Source organism: Monodon monoceros, unplaced genomic scaffold, assembly GCF_005190385.1.
Source record: "Monodon monoceros isolate NGI ecotype Baffin Bay Population unplaced genomic scaffold, NGI_Narwhal_1 Super_Scaffold_2, whole genome shotgun sequence".
Lineage (NCBI taxonomy): Eukaryota > Metazoa > Chordata > Mammalia > Artiodactyla > Monodontidae > Monodon > Monodon monoceros.
Genome location: NW_021703776.1, coordinates 47,504,270 through 47,522,483, shown reverse-complemented (window position 1 = coordinate 47,522,483; position 18,214 = coordinate 47,504,270). Strand labels below are relative to the sequence as shown.

The 18,214-nt window shown below is 37.7% G+C and overlaps 1 protein-coding gene across 3 annotated transcripts in view; it reads right to left on the bottom strand.

Moving 5' to 3' along the window:
- The window catches only part of SGCE (sarcoglycan epsilon), a 69,519-nt gene that overhangs the window by 16,068 nt on the left and 35,237 nt on the right, over nt 1–18,214 (bottom strand). For all 3 annotated transcript variants that reach the window (XM_029234156.1, XM_029234154.1, XM_029234155.1), the window contains 3 exons: nt 17,537–17,609; nt 12,995–13,193; nt 1,804–1,966 (listed from right to left, as the gene is read on the bottom strand). In XM_029234156.1, coding sequence (XP_029089989.1) covers nt 1,804–1,966; nt 12,995–13,193; nt 17,537–17,609 — 435 coding nt within the window. The remainder of the gene's footprint in view (nt 1–1,803; nt 1,967–12,994; nt 13,194–17,536; nt 17,610–18,214) is intronic.

Here is an 18,214-nt window from a genome sequence, read left to right as displayed (position 1 = left end):
TGCTACAGTTTCAATAAATTCTATTCCAGGCTCAAAAAATGTACAACAGTTGGACTATATTAATTTACCTCCACAGTAATTGAACTGCTTTCACTATGTTGCATTTAATTATGCTACGGTTTTTACTGAAGGGCACTACAAAAATAGCCATGTGAAACTTGTTACTACATTTGCTCGCGGCTTAAAAGAATGTTGGGGAGAATTATCTGTGGCATTTCTCAGTATCCTCTCCCATAAAACTCCACTGGAAGAATTCTGTTAATGATACAGTGCTAGTAAAAACTTTATCTTCTGCCAAGGAATTGATGCTCTGCCTCCTTTAAGAATGAGAACCAAATAACAGATGAATTTCCTCATTTAATCTGGAACATTAGGAGGCTTATTGTCAAACCTGACCTTAGGCTTATGTTTTGGTCAAGTTTAGGTCCTGATTTTCCAGTTCTTTTATATTTTATATATTATGTTTATTGTCTGACCCTTTAATTTAAACCTCCTGAAATCTTCTGTGGTAAGATGTGACCTATAAATAAATACAAGTAAAAGAAAAAACCGAAAATTCCCAACCTTTCTCTTATGAAGTCTTACCACAGAAATTAAAACCTTCAAAGCAGAAGTCATTTTTAAACCTTTAGAAATTAGATAATTTTCCTAAACATGAACACTGTACAGCACAAGCACAAATAAAATGGTGTTGTCAGGGCCCGCTGTCTACTGGTTCCGGTGAGAGGCATCTATTTAAGTTGTGACTGCAGCCACTCAGTCTTTAGCACCCTTGTATGGTTAGCATGATGACTGAAATATTGAGCTTTGTAAATAATACACATAAACCACAGCATCTGAATAATTTTACTTGATTTGAGAAGACAGGGAAAGAGCATTATTTTCCTAAGACACAGTGACATGGAAAGAGGAGCCTGGGGCCAAGGGTCACAGGTGCTAAGTGCCACAGTGTGAGCAGTATGTTCTCCCATCCTGGATCTGGGAAAAGTGCCTGCCGCTGGTTCTCTAAGACATGAAGTGACAGTTGTGTTTATGTGTTGATATTTGTTCAAATGTCAACTTTAAACTTAGACCTAATTCACTCACCACCAATCATCAAGAGTTGAGAGAAGTTAAATCTAAAGGTCGCTAAAGAAGTGAAACAACTTTCCTATCTTCCAGAAAGGAGGATCAAAAAATTTAATACAAATTATATATAAAATATCATATATACCTTTCACACACAGGAAATCTTACCCATATGTTCCTAAGTCTTTGAGCATGCTAATAAAAAAGTGATTTAGAAAGAAATACTTAATATTTACGGGGCTGGGGGTAAGAGTCTAACTTTCCTCTGCTTTTCCTTTTATTCCTTGGTCTCTCCCTGCAATCTGCGTTTCTAGGACATTGAATCATAGCACAATATTGCTTTATTTCAGATTTGTGATTGAATTCTGGTCTCCCCTTCCCAAGTGGGACAGTGGCAGCATATGTGAGGCTTCCTGCACATGTCACACTGACTCCAAAATCTATCTTGACTTAGCAGCCACCTGGATGTCCAGGGGGAACACTTGGACCACCTGCCAAGCTAATCTGGCCCCCCACAACTAATCAAGAGTAGACTGAGTACAAAAGTGGAGGTACTATTTCTTAAATGGATGCACTTTCAGCGGACTTGCCAAATCCTTAAAGTCAAGGGAAGTCAACGACAGTTAACAAAGTAAACCCAGGATTTGTTCCTAAAAGCAGTTCAGGTTTTAGTCAAATGCTATCTCCAGCCACATCACTTCTAATTACATTTGCAAAAACAAAATAAAAACTCACCAACGAAATTTTGCACCAGTCGATGTAAAATTGAGTACGAAATTTTTTATCACACGTTATTACAGGCTCCATTTCTTGACTGCATCTCAATTGATTCTGAGGATTTTCAACTTCTCGTAAACAAGAAGAAAATGGAACGTCGGCACCAACCATGACATAAACGCTGCAAAAATGTGAAACACTCAGGTTATCCTTTAAGAAAATTGGAAACACTGAAAAACAATCTACCCTGAAAGCAGGATTTATCCTTTTGAATTGAGGGATTATCTACAATCATCCCTAAGGTAGGGGCCTGGGCTTTAAAAGCAGTGATTCATGTAGGGGCTTCTTTTCATTCTTTCCTTTATTCAACCAATATTTACTGGGTGCTTTGGTGTACGAGACACTCTCTTGATTCCCTGTTAATTTCTAAAAATTTTTTCACCCTATTTAATTCAAAATAATCATGTATCATATTTCAATTACAATATTTGGTAGACTACATTCAAAAATATTCTTAAAGTAAATTGTTTAGAAAATAATATTATCACTAAAATAATTATCAGTAATAAATCTTCATCTGATTTCATTTTTAATAAGATTGTGATATTACATCCTGGAGGTGTGGAGCTGTAGGCAGACTTCTCCATTCTACCTAAGAGTTTTATCCATCAGCTTTCCTACTGCAGAGACCCCTACTGTTAGGTTCCTCATTATAAGGTCCTTCAATCTTTAAGAAGCTAATATAAAAGAAAAACTATAGTTTGGTAAATACAAATTAGGCAAACAAAATGTATTTTCTTGATGTGTATCTTGGCAACTAGGGGAAAAGAACTCTATTCAATTTGCCAGTAAGAGTTTCACAATAAAAGTGAAGATAGTGATAATAGCATTTAAATAATCTTGGAGCAGCTTAAGAGGGTAGGAATTTCATAGGTTTTTTCCGAAAGAAAAGGGAAAACCAGGAAATTACTCTAAATAAATATTATTTCTTTTCCTATTGACAATGCTATAACTACTTACAAAATGGAATAGACCCATCAAAATTCCAGCTGTCTTCTTTGCAGAAATTGACAAACTGATCTTAAAACTCATATGGAAATTCAAGGGACCCACCCACACACAAAATTCTTGAAAAAGAAAAACAAAGTTGGAAGACTCACAATTACCAACTTCAAAACTTACTACAAAGCAATAGTAATGAAGACAGTGTGGTATTATCGTTAAGGCTTGGCATGTAGATCAGTGGAACAGAATTCAGAGTCCAAAAATAAAATCTTTAGTAAATTGATTTTGTCACAGGTGCCAAGACAATTCAATGGGGGAAAGAATAGTCTTTACAACAAATGGTACCAGAACAACTGGATATCCACATGCAAAAAAAAGAAGGTGGACCCCCATCTCACACCATATAAAAATTTACTCAAAAAAAAATCAAAGACTTAAATGTAAGAGCTAAAACTATTAAACTCTGAGAAGAAAGCAGACACAAATTTTAATGACCTTGAATTAAGCAACAGTTTCTTAGATATGACACCAAAAGTTCCAGCAATAACAGGAAAAAATAGATAAATGGGATTCTATCAAATTTTAAAACTTTGTGCTTCAAAGGACATCATCAAGAAAGTGAAAAGGCAACCCACAGAACAAAAGAAAATCTTTACAAGTCATATGTCTAATAAGGGACTTATACCTATAACATATGAAAGCCTCTAACAATTCCATAACAAAGAGACAAATAATACAATTTCAGAATGACAAAGGATCTGAACTGTTATTTCTCCAAAGAAGATATACAAATGTCCAATAAGTGCGTGAAAAGATGCTCAACATCATTAGCCATCAGCAAAATAGAAATCAAAACCACAATGAGATACCACTTCACACCCATTAGAATGGCTACAATGAAAAAGACAGACAGTAGGAAGTGCTAGCGAGGATGGGGAGAAACTGGAACTCTCCTACTCTGCTGGTGGGAATGGAAAATGGTGCAAGTGCTTGGAAGACAGCCTCGCAGTTCAAGAGGTTAAATACAGAGTTACCATATATCTCAGCAATTCCACTCCTAAGTATATACCCTAAGAGAAACTTAAATATATGCCTACCAAAAAGCTTGTACATAAATGTTCACAGCAACATTCTTCTTAATAGTCAAAAAGTGGAAACAATCCAAATGCTCATCAACTAATGAATGGATACAAAGTAAAATATCCATACTTTACCCAGCCATAAAATGGAATGAAGTACTGTACATGAAACAACATGGATGAACCTTGAAAACAATATGCTAAGTGACAGAAGTTGGTCACAAAAGACCACATATTGTATGACTCCATTGATATGAAATGTCCAGAATATGCAAATTTATAGACAGCAAGTAAATAAATTGTGGTTGCCTAGGGCTGGGGATTGTGGTGGTGGTGACTGTTAATGGGTGTGAGAGGGGACTGTTGGGAGGATAAAAATGCTCTAAAATTGACTGTGGTAATGACTGTACAACTTTGTCAATAAACTAAATCCACTGAGTTATATATACTTTAAATAGGTGAATTGTATAGTATGTAAAGTATACCTCAATAAAAAAGCTGTTTTTTTAAAAAAAAATGAAATAAAAGTATGGCACAAAAATTCAAAAGTATGTAAGTATGAAGTCACACCCTTAATTGACAACTGTGCCCCAGAGTACCATTACACAGATTCATTTGGTTGCTCTTTATGTGAATTTTATATTTGGACTTAATTTGAAAGACTTTTTAAAAACTATGGTGTCTTTGGGAGACAAATAGTATATAATGGATTGAAATTTAAAATCAAGTTAAACATTTATAAGTTCAGAAAAAGTAGATATAAGAAACCACTGGTGGGGCTTCCCTGGTGGCGCAGTGGTGGAGAGTCCGCCTGCTGATGCAGGGGACACAGGTTCGTGCCCTGGTCCGGGAGGATCCCACATGCTGCGGAGCGGCTAGGCCCGTGAGCCATGGCCACTGAGCCTGCGCATCCGGAGCCTGTGCTCCGCAATGGGAGAGGCCACAACAGTGATAGGCCTGCGTACTGCAAAAAAAAAAAAAAAAAAAACCACTGGTAAAGAATTTTGATGATTAGTGAATAGAAACACATTCCATTTACAGGAATATTACTCAGTCATAAAAAAAAACAAAATAGGGCTTCCCTGGTGGCGCAACTGGTTGAGAGTCCGCCTGCCGATGCAGGGGACAAGGATTCGTGCCCTGGTCCGGGAAGATTCAACATGCCGCGGAGCGGTTAGGCCCGTGAGCCATGGCCACTGAGCCTGCGCGTCTGGAGCCTGTGCTCCGCAACGGGAGAGGCCACAACAGTGAGAGACCCGCATACCACAAAAAAAAAAAAAAAAAAAAAAAGAACAAAATAATGCTATTTGCAGCAACATGGATGGACCTAGAGATTGTCATACTGAGTGAAGTAAGTCATACAGAGAAAGACAAATATCATATGATATTGCTTATATGTGGGATCTTTAAAAATGGTACAAATGAATTTATTTACAAAACAGAAAAAGAGTCACAGATGTAGAATACAAGCTTATGGTTACCAAGGGGGAAAGGGATGGGGTGGGGGGGAAGGGATAAACTGGGAGATTGGTATTGACATATATACACTAGTATATAAAAAATAGATAACTAATAAGGGCCTACTGTATAGCGCAGGGAACTCTTCTCAATGCTCTGTAATGACCTATGTGGGAAACGAATCTAAAAAAGAGTGGATATATGTCTATGTATACCTGATTCACTTTGCTGTACAGCAGAAACTAACACAACACTGTAAATCAACTACACTACAATAAAAATTAAAAAAAAAGAAATATATTCCATTTACAACAATTTGTTAACTTTTAAACTTCATATAAAGCCAATTTCTATCCCCTTATTAACTGCTTAGCAAAGACCATATTTTTCCTTGATAACTGTGAAATATATTTGTAAATACAGAAATAAAATAAATATTTTAAAAACCGTTAGAAGTTCTCTTGCTTTTACATAACATTGATTTGCATTTATAATTAGTAAGATTTCAAATTAATTCACTTCAAGATAACATAAATAGGCATAAGCATACGTTTTGGGTGCTTTGAAATGTTTTATTTTTTTCCTCAAATTATAAAAGCAATATAAAAACATTACATAAAACGTGGGATATAAAAACAATTAACTTCTATTACCAAGATCACGATTTTCATTTTCCAATGTACCTTGCAGAATACTTTTCAAGTGCATATATTTTAGCCTAATTGCAATCAATCTCTAAAATATAATTTTGTATCCTGCTTTTTCACTTAATGCGTCATAAGCATTTACCATATTGTACAGTCTTTGTAATTATATTTTTATAGAAGTATAATTTTTAAGTGTACATGATTTATTCAGTAATTATTTCAGAGTTGGACACGTAAGTTGCTTCTCATTTTTTGATGTTATAAATAATATTGTAAAGACTATCTCTGTGCATATTCTTTAATGTTACTATCTTAAAAGAGATGCCCAGAAGTGGAAACATTTTTATGACAGTTGACACATACTGCCAGACTACTTTCTTCTCTACTTGGATGATCCAGAAGCTTCACAAACTTAATATGTTCCGAACTGAGCTCATCATCACCCCACCCCACCTCCACCTGTTGCTCCTTCCATCATCTTCTCTCTTGGTGATTGGCATGGCCAGATGCTCAAGCACCATCATCTTTGACGCCTGTCCTTTTCCCTACATATTCAATCTATCATCAGTCTCTGACATTTACCCTGAAAGAACTCTCGTACACACCTGTCCACTTTGTTCCATCCCACTGCTACCACCCCAGTTCTAGTCACTGTCACTTTCCACAGGGAGTGAAGCCAACAGCCCCTTGATTGTCCTCCTTGAACCCAGTCTCTCTCACTGTTCTCAGGGAGCCTATCTGCAGAATGAATGATACCAGTTTACAAACAGAAGCAACTGTATATTTGAAAGTTGCTAAGAGAGTAGTTCTTAAAAGTTCTCATCACAAGAAAAAAAAATTGTATCTATGTGAGGTGATGGATGTTAACTAAAGTTACTGTGGTGATCATTTTGCAATATATACTTATATCAAATCTTGATGCTGTACACCTTAAACTTATCCAATGTTATATCGTCAATTGTATCACAATAACACTGGAAAAATAAGTTAATAAATTAAATGCAAACACACTACTCAAGAGAAGCAGATACTGGATTTGCCTTGTAAGTCAAAAAAACATGTATTTATTGCTTCTTTTATAGAGCAAGTTTCAACATGTTGGCTTTTTAAAAAAATAATTTTGTACGAGGCCATGTATAACAATTATAATTCTATGCTATACGTGCTAACATACATCTTTCCTAATCTGCTGTTTTCCCAGATCTTTGACACACAGCTTGTTTTGATTTGCAGCTATTTTGATAGGCTAGCTTTTTGATAGGCAGAAATTTAAAATTTTTATGAAGTGAAAGGAGGATGATTTTTACCTTCATGACCATAGCCATATGTTTTCAAACTTTCAAATATATGTAAACAGATGGGATGGGAGCATATTATCAAGTTCAAGGCTCTCAAGCAATGTTAACAAAACATGGTGACTCACAATCTTAGGCACTGGGTACTCTGAATAAAATTTGTTCCTTACGAAGGATTTTTTCTTCCAATTTGAACAACTCAATTTCCCTTGAGGTAAAAAGCATTTACTGAGTCCTTCACACATACAACGTGGAGAACCACGTTACAGGTAAAAAGTTTAAGTCAGGGGCTTCCCTGGTGGCGCAGTGGTTATGCATCCGCCTGCCAGTGCAGGGGACACGGGTTTGAGCCCTGGTCCGGGAAGATCCCATCTCACATGCTACGGAGCAACTAAGCCCGTGCGCCACAACTACTGAGCCTGCGCTCCAGAGCCCGCAAGCCACAACTACTGAAGCCTGCGTGCCTAGAGCACATGCTCCCAAGAGAAGCCACAGCAATGAGAAGCCCACGCACCGCAACGAAGAGGAGCCCCCGCTCGCCGCAACTAGAGAAAGCCTGCGCATAGCAAAGAAGACCCAACACAGCCAAAAATAAAAATAAATAAAATAAAATAAATTTATAAAACAAAAATTAAGTCAAAACTCTGGTTTTTGTCAGCAACATCCGGATAAACAGATCCAGTGATTGTATTTTTTTACCTAATTGTCCAAGTAATGAATGTATTTTATTCCTTATTTTATGTATATAGGAGACAAGGGACAGTTTAGAGAAGAAAGTGTCCGCATATGCTACATGTTGCCTGGGAACTCTTGAGCTCTTGAAAGAAAATGCATCATGATTCCTGCCTCTCTGCTCCACCCCACTTCTTTGTTCTGTGCATATCAGTCAATCAAAAAATAAGATGAAAAATAAAGAAGAAACAAAACTAAATAAAGAATCTAATTCAGAATAAGAAATAAAACAAAGAATAAGGTCACTTCTGGACTCTAGTTCCACTGCTTGTTACTCATCTTTACTGGAGAAGGGATGAATTATCTTAACAAAAGAGGGAACTGGCACACAAGGCTCAGACCTTTCTGGAGTTTTTTGTGGGAGGATTTTCCTGCTTGCAGAAAGGAGGCATTTAGGTTTGGTCTATTCTTTCAGCCATGTGGTAGGGCTTAGCAGGCCTACTTGCTAAAATGAAAATTTTAATACAAACCATTTTCTTCAAACGTCCCTAGTGCTTCAAGATAAAAACCCAAACAATTCTTCCAGGTGTACAAGGCCTTACATGGTCTGGTCTTTGCCTCTTTGGTCATTATCATTTCTGGATCCCTGTCCCCCATTTCCACACAAAGTAGGTTTCCAAATTGACCAGGCTTCCTCCTACCTAATGGATTTTGCCCAAGCTGTTCCTCTGCCTAGACTCTCGCTTTCTCATTTTTTGAGCTGGCTAATTTGTACTCATATTTTAAACTCAGATCAGGTTTCATCTCCTCTATGAACGCTTTGACATGGACCAGAAGTGGGAGAGGAGCCGTCTCTGTGAATACCTCAACTGTGATAGGTACAACACTGCTTTCTAATTATCTGATTACTTGCCTGGTCCCTAATAGATGTGAGCATAGACTGCATTCTTTAAAATCACTGTACCCTAGAGACTAATACATTATTCCCCCATAAAAAATACTTAATAAATGCTAAACTATGAAAGAAAAAAAGTGAATCTATGCCTAGAACTTAGAAGAACAGATATTAAAGAAATATAGTTATAGACATATAGTTTAGACATATAGCTGCATTGACTTTTAAAAGTTATTTATTTTTATACTTATAAAAATCGACTAATATTGGCTTCCAATTTTTACTTTATTAAGCCTTTTTAAAAAAAATTCCAATCTCATATCACCATCATTCCCTAAAAGAAAGAACAGTTGCATCAAAAACACAGGAGGCACGTTGTTTAAGAATTAGAGACTGGGCTTCCCTGGTGGTGCAGTGGTTGAGAGTCCGTCTGCCAATGCAGGGGACACGGGTTCGTGCTCCAGTCCGGGAAGACCCCACATGCCGCGAAGCGGCTGGGCCCGTGAGCCATGGCCGCTGAGCCTGCGCGTCCGGAGCCTGTGCTCCGCAACGGGAGAGGCCACAACGGGAGAGGCCACGACAGTGACAGGCTCGCGTACCGCTAAAAAAAAAAAAAAAAGAATTAAAGACTATCTTGTAAATCACCAAACATGGGGACAGATTCAGCAGAGCACTACAGACTGGCCTAGGACCATGACCTCACATCACAGCAGTCTTTGGCAGCCTTTGACTTACATTCTCTTCTTCAAGTGTAACTTCTCCCTGAGCCCTTTACAGGGCAAAACACAGACAATTAATTAGAGGGAGTACTTTGTGAGATTGTCTAGAGAATAAACTAGGATCCTCTGTTGTTGATTGAGGATAGATCCACAGGCTTTGGTAACCAGAGGAAACAGTGGTAGCTTTGACAATCTCTTATGAAAAGTGAGTATATTCTTTAATCCTCACACCCCGTCATTCCCTTCCTAACCACCATTTACACCGCATCACTCACCCTGAGTTGGCAGCTCTGCCATGCCCAGAATGAAACATGAACCTGCTCCTCTCCCCACCAGCTTTATCCCAGGCTAAATGCATCCATGAGTCCTTAGCCTCTGGCTCAGTGTCAAGAGCAAAGCAGCCCTGAGACCACACCCAGAGAGAGCACAGTTGCCCTGAGGTTATGGGTCTGGAAAGTGAAAGGGAATCTTTTCAGGAGGTTTAGGGTTCCTTTGCAGGAGCTTACTCACTCTGAAGGAAATCTTTATAATTGTTTTCTGTTAGATTTAGAAGAAGTTTAAAGGCTGTCAGTGAGGTCGACAGAGATGAAAAAAATGCACATCAAGAAGGATGAGGAGCTGGGATGCTGTAGAGGGGGTTCTTGACGACTGACACTTAAGGGCACTCTGGGCCGTGGAAGGGCTGTTGGTTTACTCTGAGGGTCTACTACTGAGAGCTCCTCTTTGTCTTCTGCTGTTGGTTTGAGTAACATGGAAAAGTTTGCAGTTAGTAAATTGTGGCTGCCGTGCGTAATAGGAAATACTTTCGAGGAGTTTTTTCTTTTTTTAATCAGAGACTGAGACTTATGCAAAATATTAAGCAGAACACGGTTATTAGGTGTTTAATTAACACTTCTAAATATATTTTTAAATAAAATTTTAGAAAATAAAGGGATGCAATTCCTTTGCACCTCTGATCCCACCCTCAATCTTTTCAATTTTTTTTTTTTTTTTTTTTTTTTTTGTGGTATGCAGGCCTCTCACTGTTGTGGCTTTTCCCGCTGCGGAGCACAGGCTCCGGATGCGCAGGCTCAGCGGCCATGGCTCACGGGCCCAGCCGCTCCGCGGCATGTGGGATCTTCCCGGACCGGGGCACGAACCCGTGTCCCCTGCATCGGCAGGCAGACTCTCAACCACTGCGCCGCCAGGGAAGCCCTCAATATTTCATTTTTAAAGAGATTTATAGTCCATGTTATTTTCAAAACAAAGTACAGAGGCAAAAAGTTTTGTAAGTGAATCAAGAATCATAATATACACCATTACAAAGAAAGAAAAGCACAAGAGATGAGTTAAGCACTGGATTTATTTCTAAATTGAAGGCAACAGCGTAAAAAAAAAAACCCTATTTTTGTTACCTTGACATTATGTAACAACCAAAGAAAATATGCAAAATCATTCCCAGGGACAAATTTTTCTCTTGCAATTATACTCCAGTAGGATCTTATTTCATTGGTGCACATATAGGGACACTGGAGTAACAGAGTTGGCACTGGGTATAATTTATAGAAAATCTATTTTAAAAGACTTATTATATGAATACTCTGTAAAGGTTGCGGCTTAACATTAAATTAAAACTCATGGAAAGCATTTCAAGTTGGGAAAGGATCTGAGACAACAGGGTCCAAATAAATGCCACGGGACTGACAGCACATGCCTCCCGCTAGCAGGTGTTGGGGGTCAGTCAGCTAATGACTGAATTCTCCAACAAGTACTTGTAGGACAAAAAATTCTGTTCTTAATTTAGAGTCACATGCTCAGGCCCAGCCCTAGACTCAAAGATCCGGAATCTCTAGGGGGAATCAGAGGCCAGGAACCTAGGTATATTCTTCATAAAGCTCTACTGGCAATTCTCAGGCTAGACATAGCTGTGCAGCCCTGTTTTAGGTCAGAGTTTAGTTTAGAGAGCTGTTAGTTCAATTTAGCCTAGTTGTTTCTTAAAGTGCCTCTACGGGTGGGGTCTACACTACTGGTTAGAGAAGCGGTAAGCCCAGAAGAAAGCACAACTATGGAAAACTCTACCAATACCTGGTTTTCATGTTGTTTCCTCCAACATCTTTGGTCATTGTTTTAACAATCACTGTGGAACACATTACCTTAAAAACCTGTTGAAAAGATTCCACATTTGGAGAATGTCTTCAGGGGAGATACCCCTGTTCATCTCCTTCTACGGTCCTCCTTCCATTACTCATTGGGAAAGAGATCCATGTTGTACCTCTCAAGTAAAATTTTAAGCTCCAGAATTATGTTTTCATAGAGAAAGCCAACCAGCAGATGATAGGCAAGCGATAAAGCAACTATTTTCCTCCAAGCACTTCTATGTGTGCTTGACTGACTTCAAAATCCATTATTGTACCATACAAGGTACAATTGAATTCTGAAATTTGTAACTTGGACTTTGCAGCTCATTGCTTATCCTTTATCCCCCTTCAGACTACTCGCTCATACCTCATCTATTGTGATCTTTTCCCTTATCTCCAACAAAGTTCTCCTTTAAAGTTTCCCTTAAATTTGATTCTTATTAACCCAGATATTCCAGTTAATTCCAGATATCATCTGTATAAATGTTACCAAGAATATGGATAAAGGAGGAGTTGGAAAAGGACATGCTACATAAAATGTGATTTATTCCATATCTCGCATATTTATAGGATTGGTTTTTAAAAAGGCAGATCTGCCTCAACTTACGGAACAGAAATTAAACAGCAAAATTTCATGTGACACTGAGATTCGATCTGTCAATGTACCCAGGCATAAGGAGTGTTTCATAACCTCTATAAGAATGTAAGTCATACTCTGAATCTGTAAGGCTTGAGAATAGACAAGTCCCTTTCAAATGCATTGTCTCGTTTAATCGTTACAACAACCCTGAGGGAGAGAGTATAGTCCCCATTGGAGCAGATGAGGAAGTTGAAGCCCAGAGGAGTGCAGCAGTTTGCCCAGTGTCACCCAGCTTGTGAGTGACAAGGCCAGGCTTTAGGAATGGGTTTCAAATCCACCCCAGCCATCAATCACCACCACATGGTGGAAAGAATGTTAAAGGCGAAGAAATAGTTTCCTAGAATAAAGTTACAGCAGTCTGTACATCCTTCTGCAGCTGATAACCGGGGCATCAACTTCCTTTGAAATTCAGGACCCTAAATAAACAGCTTCTCTACGGAAGGTACAAAAGACTTAGTGCTGTAATTTATGATGTGGATCCTCATCTATGATTAGATTTCACAGGACCTGGAACATCAGATATAAAATCTCTTTGTCAATACAGAAAACTGCTAGTTTTTTCATATCTTTACAATAACTATTTCTTATTAAAAAGAAAAATGCAATAGGCCATCTTCCATCTATAATAAGTTGGATAAGATCACCATATTTAAAAATCCATACTTAAGGTAAGTCTGCTTACCCCTCCTTCATGTCATTGATGGGAAGCGGAACCCTGCCGCCCCTGTCTAGAGCTGACGTGATGTTTATGGCGTTCAGACGCTCTGGCTGCCACACATTTTTCACGGCCCCAAGAAAGTCTCCGAGAACCTCGCTGGCCAACATTTCTTCTACGTTCATATTTTTAATGAAGAATTCTGCTTGATACGGTAACGGGAAGTCTAATTTTGGTGAAGAAGGGTATGCATATCTTTAATGAAGTAGTCTTTTGAAAGGGAAACAAAGAACCATTTGAGATTTGTTGATTTCTGTCACAATCCTGGCTTCTGGGAACGATATTATTACTGACTTTAAAGGCTTTCTATATAACAGAGGATATATCTAAAAACACGACGTACATTAGACCCAGAACTTTATCTACAATGCACTCAAATCTAAGGGACAGCAGGGCAATTCACAATTAGAGAAAAAAAATAAAACGGACAAGAAAAAAATGTCAAATCTCAAATCTGTCACTAACTTGCCAGCGACCTGCCGGCCTCCTTGTCCTGTCAATGTACTCAGGTAGAAGGAGCATTTCCAGAACTTAGAAAAGTATTTTGTACTTGTAGTGTTTTCAAGCTGACAGATCTTCAAATACATTGTTTAATTTAATCGTTACAATCCTAGGTAGTGCTATTTCCCATTTGAACAAAGGAGGAGGCTGAACACAGCACCATCCTTTCTAAATAGAGAAGACATGGCAAAATATCTATACTTGCTTGTGCGTTGCTTATATATGATATGGAAAGCCATATTTTTAATTTGCAGTGTTACTGATCTTTTTAGAGCATGCTAAAACATCACATTTTACTAAAATAAATATTGACTGTATTTTCAACAAGAACTTTGAAATCATAGCTATTTCATTTTTTGGATCACTCCATAATTAAATATTCTAGAGAAATAATATTTTAAATTTCTCATGAAATTCCATACCTCACATTGTTAGAGATTGAGTTCGCTTTTTCCGTCCCCAATGTCTCATCAGTAATTTCCCTCTAAAGATGCCAAAATGAATATTTTAAACCCACCCAATGTCCCATTCAGACTCTCAATATAAGAAACTTTAAATAAATATAATTTATTTCAGCTTCTCAAATGTTACTCTTCAATTACAAACTATCATTTCCTGTGTTCTGGTTGTTCTGTTAAGACAAAGGATAGCTTTCTTTTTGTTTAGTAATATTTCTGTAAGAATAAAGGCTACTTTTTTTTTAATACTTACTACGAGGCAGGCCAAGCTAAGGGAAAGAGGTGAATTACCGTATTTAACTCTCACAAGCAGAAGGTAAGCAGGTACTTGTATTTTTCTCCATAGGTTCAGAAAGAGAAGCTGATCTTTCGATCATTTGAATTTACCTCATATGATTTTCATCTAAGCTAAAAGAGACTGTATATATATAAAGTGCTCAACGGAGCTCCCAATATAGAGTAAGAACTGAGAAAATGGTAAACTTTAGCAATTCTTACAATAATATGCACAATTACTTGGATTCTGCACTTTACTTAAAAGGAAAAAAAATACGTCTGGACTATACACGGATTTAAAGTCCCCAACAATAATTATATTATGTATATCCTCTGACTTATTTCATTAAAACTCATGTACTATATGTTCTTATTTCTTATACTATTTTTATCTCATGTACTATTCCATTCTTATTTAATAAACTAAAACTAAAATTATATGACAAATAACTGAAACCTTGATGACTTCATTTATTATCAAGCCTCTTTAATATTAAAGGACATTTGATGCCAGAGATGAAATCAAGGAGATATTCTGGCTTTCGAGTTTTCAGGAGAGTTTTCTGGAGTGTGGTGTCTCTCCCTAAAGAATAAGTCTTTCAAAGCCCTAATCACAGAAGGCTCTTTACTCATCCCCTACCCTGTAATTTATTCTGCTTATGATTTTGTTAGATTTGTTTGATGTATAGCCCATCTGCAATCTTCTAAAATATGCTATGTTTATTCTCTTTTATGTAGATAAGTTTCCTGTTTTATACTGATACGTTTCCTGTTTTATACAGATAAACAGGAGCTTAATCATGCTACATTTTCCCCCATACTGAGAAACAGTCATGCAGAAAAATGTCATGAAGAACAGTTTCTTGGCAATAAATAATATTTATAAATAATACCAAGTATAGTTTTTGGGTATGCTAGAAGTCTATCATCTATTAATTTCATTCAGTGAAATTTTTCTAAAAAAGCGTGCAAAACTTTTTCCTTATTATCAGTGCTACTCCTTGGAGAACTGTTACTTGGCTTTCCCTAATCCATGTGACCCTCCGTGGCTCCTTTCTGAGACTTGCGGCCGCCACGCCCTCCGAGGCTCCAGGCTGTGCAGCTGCCTGCCGTCTACCCGGCCAAGTGCTGCTGCCAGGCCTCCCAGAGATGAGTCACAGTAGCTTTCTAACTTTGGGGAAATCCCGTGCCTGCTATATTTGGATATCACAGAGGCCAAGGGAACAGTAGCCAACAGATTGGTGGCAGGCCTCTGAGGCACTAAACCCAATTTAGAGAATCACTCTATGTACTCTCCTTGAGCTCCATGCTGTATGATTCTACATGACTAATTTCCCATTAGGTTTCCCGGAGCAGGAGACTGCTGGGCAGGGAGTTGCACCGAGCATGGTTATCCGGATATTCAACCCTTGTTACTTCTTTCCTAACCTTATCCGGGAGAAACGGCATGTGTACAGGCCATGCTCAAAGATGTACGTCCTAGTGTCCACATGCATTCCATCGAGACAAGCAAGGAAAAATGCCTGCCATTTGGTGCACTGATTTTCAGAGTTTGGGCCACTGACCCTTATGTAAAAGGAGGCTTTCAAAACCCACGTACTCGTGCTCCCTCAACCCTGATTTAAATAAGTAGCCCCTAATGCCAACTTTCAATCCTTCAGTCATCTAACAGTCTTACATTAGTATCAGCTTGAACATGGGTCCCCACATGTGTACTATGTATTGAGTACATGTGTGTGGACCCATGTACTCTGTATTGACAGATGCCTGTGTACTCTGTATTGACAGGACTGAGACCAGACTTGAGAAGGAGGAGATTCAAAACTGTAGACCAGGCTATCTTTCAGTTTGTAGGGGCTCCCATACCTGACAAAGGGTTTTGAGTCCCTCTGAGAGCATAACAGTGAGGTTAGTGGTCCAAGCCCACTGCAATGGAAGTATATAACTAAACTGATGGATTCCCAAGGAGAAAGGGAACTTCGCAACCATTCTGCTCATTAAAGGTATTCCAAATTCTACAAGGACAGCTTGGACTGGATACAAGTATCCAATTACAATTGGAGTCAAGAATAAAAATCTCCTTGATCCAAACATGAATACCTTCCAAAAGCCCTTGGGAAGTAGAAAAGTGGGTAAAGAGTCTTCTGTCCAGGCCAAAGGAACTGGTACTTGGACTTTCTTTTCATGTATGAAGGTCATTTTAAATTTTAAACTAGCACATTTGTTGTCTGCAATTATTACAGCTAAAATGCCTGGGAAAAAAACTCATGCTAAGGGTTTCAAAAACTTCCAGCAATCTTCTCCCCAATTATGTACTGCATTATCAATTCTATCGAAATTGCTTTCTTTCATATACTGTAAAGGTAATTTTTAACTCAGCCTTTACTGAATTATTATGAATTCCAAATTAGTAGGCTCTGATAAAATGTGTTGTGTTTGCTTATTTGTTTTCGATCATACTAGTAAATAGAAGTAAGAATTTTCCTACCCAGGATGCACAACTGTTTTACTGTTTTGGGGGGAAAAATGCTGTATCAGTTCTTCTCCTGTCACCCTCATAAATGATATCTGGTATAGTATCCCATGATTTATAAACTTTAACCACAAAGTGTTTAGTGGTATGTATTTTTCCCATTGAATGCCAAAACAGGATCAGAATATTTGAGAGTGTAATTCTTGGAATCTCTCCTGTGTCCCTAACCTTCTAAATCCTTAGGCATCACTTACAATTCAAGCATGTGTAACAATAAATTGTTGTTGGACTCCAGCAATTACAGAGGCATGATTAGCTATTTAGAAAGGAGACTGTGACCCAAATTATGGTTTATTTCTGTCCATCAACAACTCTTTATCATCACATACAACCAAACTACCACCGATGATAGGTTTGAAAGTAAAATAATACCAATCATGCATTCTATGATCAGCTCTATGTCAAGCACATTTTGAGACTTAAATGATGGCATCCTTACCTCAGACTTATGAGAGAAATAGTATTCTTAGTCTCACTTTACAGATGATTTAACCAAGGCCTGGAGAAAATAAGTGGCCTCTACATTTGGTTCCCTACCCTGAGGTTTTCAGCACCAAAACACATCGTGATATTTTATAATGAATTAAATATTGTTTAGTTTTCTACATTTTACTATTTCATTAGTTATAGTAGGTATGTGGTCCTTTAAAATCCTTAACTATGTCTTACATACATATAAAATATAATGAAATACTTCTTGCAAATAAGGAAACAATCAGCAACATATTTTTCCATACCTACCTTCTGCTGACATTATATTAATTATCAAATTATGCCTTGCAGTCTCAAAGGTACGCCTATTGTAGGCAGTTATCTATTATAAAAAGAAAGTCATATTAAAGAAGTAAAATGTTATTTGGAAAACGAAATTCATTAAGGACAAAATGAAAACAAATTGTCGTTCTTTCCATTTTCATTATTTGTTTATATACTTACAAAATATTCCTTCTCTGGACAAGAATCCAGAGCTTTTAGCAATATTGTGGGAAAATAGATAATTAGGTATATTTAACATGCTAAAACAAGTTAAAATCAGAAAAACCCTTTTATAGAAGACTGTTAAGTGCCAGTAGCAATGCAGATACATCATTAGTAAATGGATTAACCATTACGAATTACTTACCAGAGCTGTTCTAAAATTTCAAAAAAGCCAAAACAATATATTGGTGTACTTTTAAATGGAGCTTAAGGATCATACCAGAAAGTACACTTTAAAACAAGCACATCTCTGTGTTGTTTGCATTCAGTACTAAACTGCACACCAACCAGTCAAGAAATGTCACGAACCCTTTGGAAATCATATCTCACAATGGGAGTAGAGCAGTAAGGATCACAGTCTAAGAAGCTGATGGCAAATGCTCAAAAACACAAATCAATCCCTTCACAGAGTCAAATATTAGTAAATGTTTGCAGAGCCAA